Below are 5,369 nucleotides of genomic sequence, written 5' to 3'. Positions count from 1 at the left end.
CCCGCTGCCTGTGTGATGGGGTGATGGGAAGACGTGGCCCCCCAGATGTGTGTGACGGGGGTCCTGGCCCCATGGATGTGGGAGGGGGTAGGAGATGCCTGCTTGCCCTTCCTGCAGCACCAGCAGCTCCGGAGCGGTGCAGGACGAGGGCTGCCGGAAGCTGCTGCCATGGGGATGTGGGAGGGACACGGGATGGACACAACTTTCTAGATAAACCTTCCCACCGCAGCCTGGCCCTGCATGCTCTGGGCCTGCCCCATAGCGTGTCCCACAGTGTGCCCCATGACAGAGCAGCCAGCCCTGCAGTGTGCCCCATAGTCTGCCCCATGGAGCTGCAGCCAGCCCCGGCGCTTTGGATGCTGCCGTGGGCCTGAAGCCTGGGGCTCTGTGGCTGGAAGGGTCTGGGGGCCTCGGGGAAGGCTCTAGTGTCCCTAGGGGGTCCCCAATAACCCCTCCACACACATCCCGGCTGCTTGTGGGGACACGCATGGGGCTGGGGGCAACAGCCGGTGTTTATTGACCCCCCCCACGGTGGGGGGGGCAGCACGAAACAGGGCCCAGGGGGCTATAAATATGTGGCAAAGGGGGGGAGGCAGCGCCCCTTAAACACAGGAGACCCCCTCCAAAATACCGGGACGGAGTGGCAAAGGGGGGGGCACTGACTCCCCCCCCAAATACAGAAAATGTGCAGTTTCCCCCCCACCAAAATACAGTGGGGATGTGGTGGGGGGGGGCAACACCCTGTCCTGCCCCCCAAACATGGGGGTGTTCTGCGTGGGGGAGAAACCCTATGAATATAGGGCAATGCAGCCTCCCCATACATACAGAGTGTTTTGCATGGTGTGTGGGGGGGAACCCCTATAAATATGGGGCAATTCCCCCCCAAATATTGGGGTGTTTTGCATGGTGGGATCAAACCCTTATAGGGCAATGCCCCCCAATAAATACTGGGGTGTTCTGCATGGAGGTGGGGGACATTCCCCTTAAATATAGGGCAATGCAGCCCTGCCAATAAATACTGAGGTGTTTTGCATGTGAGGGGGCTCAATCCCCCATAAATACAGGGCAATGCAGCCCCCATAAATACTGGAGTGTTTTGCATGGTGGGGGGGGGCATTTCCCATTAAAGATGGGGCAAAACAATTCCCCATATATACGAGGGTGTTTCTCATGGGCAGGGCAATCCCCTAGACATACGGGACAGTGCAGCCCCCCCCCATAAATACACATGGGATTTGGATGCCGCAGGGGAAGGGGGGCAGCAACCCTGATGCACCCCGGCCTCCGCGTGCCCTCCATCCCCTATGCCGGGGGGAGTCTCAGAGCGACATGGAGGTGAGGTCGTGGCCCGGCCCCCCCAGCTTGCGCGGTGCCGCCCCCCCGGTGCCACTGCCCCCCCCGCCACCCCCCCAGTAGTCCTGCAGGTTGTGGCGCAGGGCCACGAGGGCTGAGCCCAGTGCGGCGCGGTGGGGGCCCCGCGGTCCCCCCGGCAGCTGCAGCAGCAGCGTAGCCACCCCAGCCAGCCCATCCTCTGTGGGCTCCAGCGTCACTGGCCCCAGGCGGAAGGCGGGTGGCTCTGGGCGCCGGGAGCGGAGCGCCTCGGCAGGTGCCCGGCGGCCCCGCGGCCCCACCGCTGGTGGCCCCCCCGCCGGCAGCCCCTCGAAGCACACGGTCACCTTGGCGAAGGGGCGGCTGGCCATCTTGGTCATCTCCTGCAGGTGCCGGCGCTGCTCGTGGCGGGCGTCGAGGAACTGCTTGGCCTTCCAGAGCAGCACGCAGAGCGAGAGGAAGAGGAAGAAGCAGGAGAAGAAGACGGAGAAGAAGACGAAGAGGTCGATGTGCGCCTGGTCCTGGCGGAAGAAGAGCAGCCCCTGCGAGGCACTGGCGTTGTCGCCGGCGCCCACCCCCAGCAGCAGCAGGTAGAAGCGGCTCGACTTGAGGGCGTGCAGCTCGTGTGGGTAGGTGAGCACCAGGCGGTCGCGCACACCGCGCACCACCAGCGCCGCCGCCGCCTCCCGCACCGTCACGTAGGTCACCAGCCCCCGGGCCCACTCCTCCCGCAGCCGCGTGCCGTTGGCGCCCGCYGCTGCCGGCTGCAGCCGCACCGCGTGGCGCCCCGTGGCTGGGTCCACGTCCACGGCAAACGTGTCGTAGGCGGTGGAGACGAAGAGGTCGACGCCGCCGAAGGTGACGTCCAGTGTGATGCGGATGTCGACGTTGGTGAACTTGGGCTGGACGCCGAAGAGGACAGTGCGGCCCAGGCCCAGGTGCTGCAGCTGCGGCTGGTGGAAGCAGTTGCTCTGCGACGTGGGGTCCAGGCAGTATTCCTGCTCCACCGCGATGAGCCGGTAGCACTGCTGCCCACCCACCGGGTGCCCGTGGAAGGAGTCGCGGCACTTGGCGCACTGCGGGGCGACAGCCGCAGCGGCATGTCAGCCCCGGCTCGCCAGCACCGGCGCACAGGGATGGGGACACAGCACGGGGACACTGGTATGGGGATGGTGCATGGGGACAATGACACAGCACGGGGACACTGGTATGGGGATGAAGACACAGCACGGGGACACTGGTGCAGGGATGGTGCATGGGGATGGCGACACAGCGTGCAGACACCAGTGCGGGAATGGCGGATGGGGATAGGACACAGTACAGGGACCCTGGTGCAGGGATGGTGCACAGGGACGATGACACAGCATGGGAACACCGGTGCAGGGATGGTGCACAGGGACATGGGGATGGCATGCGGGGATGGGGACATGCATGCAGGGGCACGGGGACCACACTGGCACATGGGGACAGGGGTGTGGGGATTGGAATGGGGACAGAGATGCACAGGTAGGGATGCAGGCAGGGCATCGGCACGTGGAGACAGGGACCTGGGGACACACGGACACAGGGACACAGGATGGGAATACGGACACAGGCAGGGGATGGGACACGGGGAATGAGGAACACAGCAGGGGACAGGGGACATAGGGCCGGGGCTGTCCCCGACCTGCTGCTTGTAGCAGTCCTTCTTGTCGAGCTGCGCGTTGTTCTGGCAGCTGCCCGTCTCCGTGTTGTTCTGGCATGGGCAGCCGGTGCCATCCAGCTCATTGCATGTGTCTGCATGCCCATTGCACTGGCACCTGCAGGAGGTGAGCACATGAGGGTCGCGCAGAGGGGGCCCCCTCGCACGAGGACCCCTCCTTGCACGGGGACCCCTTGCACTGGTGAACCCGCGACCCCCCTTGCACAAGGGACCCCTCCTTGCACGAGCACCCCCTCGCACGCGTGCCCCCGCCGGCACCGCACCTGGTGCAGCGGCCCTCGAGCAGGAAGTAGCCGTGCAGGCAGCCGTCGCAGCGCTCGCCGAAGCTGTTGTTCTGGCAGTTGACGCAGACGGCGGCCTCCTCGCTCGGCCCCTCCGACACCCAGCTCGGGATCTGGGGGGCGGTGCGCTGGGTGGGGGCACTACGGCCACCCCATGGCCACCCTGAACCTGCCCCCCAGCTGCCCCTGGCCCCTGGGGAATACACCCCCCTCCACTGGCACCCCATAGCCCATGGGGAAGATCCTCCCTGCCCCCTGGTTGCCCCACGGCCACCCCACAGCCCCTGGGGGAGACCCCCTCCCGCCCCACAGCAGCCACATGGCTGCCTGCAGCCCCCTAAGGGTGTGGGGGTGATGGAGCCCCCTGGGATGTGGGGCTGGATGGGACCCCCAGACCCCACAGGAAAAGACCGAGACCTCCCCCCGGATGTGGCGCAGGAGGGAACGGGGACCCCCAGGGCACAGGAGACCGCCCAGTTTCCTCGCGCCATGGGACGCCCCACTGACCAGGGCGGGCTCCAGGGGGAAGCGYGCGGGGTCGCGCCGGGCCCGCTCGTACTCGTCGCGCGCGAGGCAGACGGCGGCGTTGTCGCGGCAGAAGCTGCGGCAGGGCCGGCAGGCGCCGCCGTCCAGCGCCGAGCCCACGAAGAGCGGCCGGCACTTCTCGCAATGCGGCCCCTGCGCGGCACCGGCTTGCAGCCTGCCCCACGGCTGCCCCATGGCCGCCCGCACCACCCTGCAGCCCCTCTGCATCCCTGCACCCTGCATCCTACCTTGCATCCTGCCCCACAGCTGCCCCACAGCCTGCCCCACCACCCGCTCTGCATCCCACCTCGCATCCCGCCCCACAGCTGGCCGACAGCTGCCCCATCACCCGCTGTGCATCCCACCTTGCATCACCCTTACAGCCCATGCTGCAGCCCGTCTTCCAGCCACTCTGCATCCTGCCCCACAGCCTGCCCCATGGTGCTGCAGTGCCCTGCATCCCACTTTGCACCCTGCCCCACGGCTGCCCCATCATCCACTCCATGTGCCACCTTGCACTACCCTGTGGTCTAAGCTGCAGCCCCTCTGCATCCCACCTAGCACCCTGCCCCATGGCCCCCAAAGCCTGCCCCATGACCAGCCCCATGACATGCCCTGCATGGGCCTGCAGCTCCCCCCCCCCCACTGCCCCCCTGCATCCTGCCCCACATCCCACCCTACACAACTCTGCATCCTGGCCCACAGCCCCGCATCACACCCTGCATCCTGTCCCACACACCTCCACATCCTGCCCCACATTCCCCTGTATCCCATCTCACTGGGCCCCACCACGGCGCCCCACGGTGCACCCCACCTTGGTGTTGTTGAAGCACTGCAGGCAGTGGTCCTGGGCACCCACGCCCAGGCACTCGCTGTGCTTGTTGCACTGGCACTCCACCGAGCAGTTGGGCCCCACGTAGCCGAAGTGGCAGCGGCAGCGGTTGGGCTCCACGCAGGTGCCGTTGACACAGCCCTGCTCACACACCGGCCGGCACAGCCCCGTGCCGCTGCGGGGAGGCGGCAGGCTCAGCGGGCACCCTGCTGCATGCAGCACCCTCCTGTGTGCACACCCATGCGGCCCCATGCTCTGGGCATGACCAGGAACCGCGCAAAACCCTCTTATGTGCACACCCACAGGGGCCCCATGCTCCGTGCACGACTGGAGCCATGCCATACCCTCATGCGAGCACACACACAGGGGACCTGTGCTCTGAGCACAACGCGGAGCCATACCAAACCCTCGTGCGAGCACACCCGCAGGGGCCCCGTGCACACCCTGCCCCGTGCCGGCGCACTCACTTGTCCAGAGTGTAGCCGCTCTTGCAGGTGCAGCGGTAGCCGTGCGGCAGGTCACTGCAGTTCTGCGTCTCGTTGCAGTCGTGGTGCCCGTTGAGGCACTCGTTCTCAGGGGGGCACGCCAGAAAAGCCCACTCGGCGTCCGCCCCGCACGACTGTGCCAGGCCTGGGGGGCGGCAGGGGCTCAGGCAGCGCCGGCGGGGGGCGGACCCCCCCAGGTGCCGGCGGCAGGGGAC

General features: G+C 67.0%; 1 protein-coding gene across 1 annotated transcript in view; it reads right to left on the bottom strand.

Annotated features, from left to right (window-relative positions):
* Positions 1 to 1,319: 1,319 nt before the first annotated feature.
* MEGF8 (multiple EGF like domains 8) overlaps positions 1,320 to 5,369 on the bottom strand; it is a 26,907-nt gene continuing 22,857 nt past the window's right edge. Inside the window, 6 exon segments of the mRNA XM_085318556.1 lie at positions 1,320 to 2,405; positions 2,996 to 3,128; positions 3,295 to 3,425; positions 3,820 to 3,990; positions 4,652 to 4,844; positions 5,137 to 5,267. Coding sequence (XP_085174682.1) covers positions 1,320 to 2,405; positions 2,996 to 3,128; positions 3,295 to 3,425; positions 3,820 to 3,990; positions 4,652 to 4,844; positions 5,137 to 5,267 — 1,845 coding nt within the window.

This window comes from Rhea americana, unplaced genomic scaffold, assembly GCF_003343005.1.
Source record: "Rhea americana isolate MKP2758 unplaced genomic scaffold, rheAme1 scaffold_540, whole genome shotgun sequence".
Classification (NCBI taxonomy): Eukaryota; Metazoa; Chordata; class Aves; order Rheiformes; family Rheidae; genus Rhea; species Rhea americana.
The sequence above is the reverse complement of the archived record's forward strand: the minus strand, read 5'-3'. Positions and strand labels throughout refer to the sequence as shown.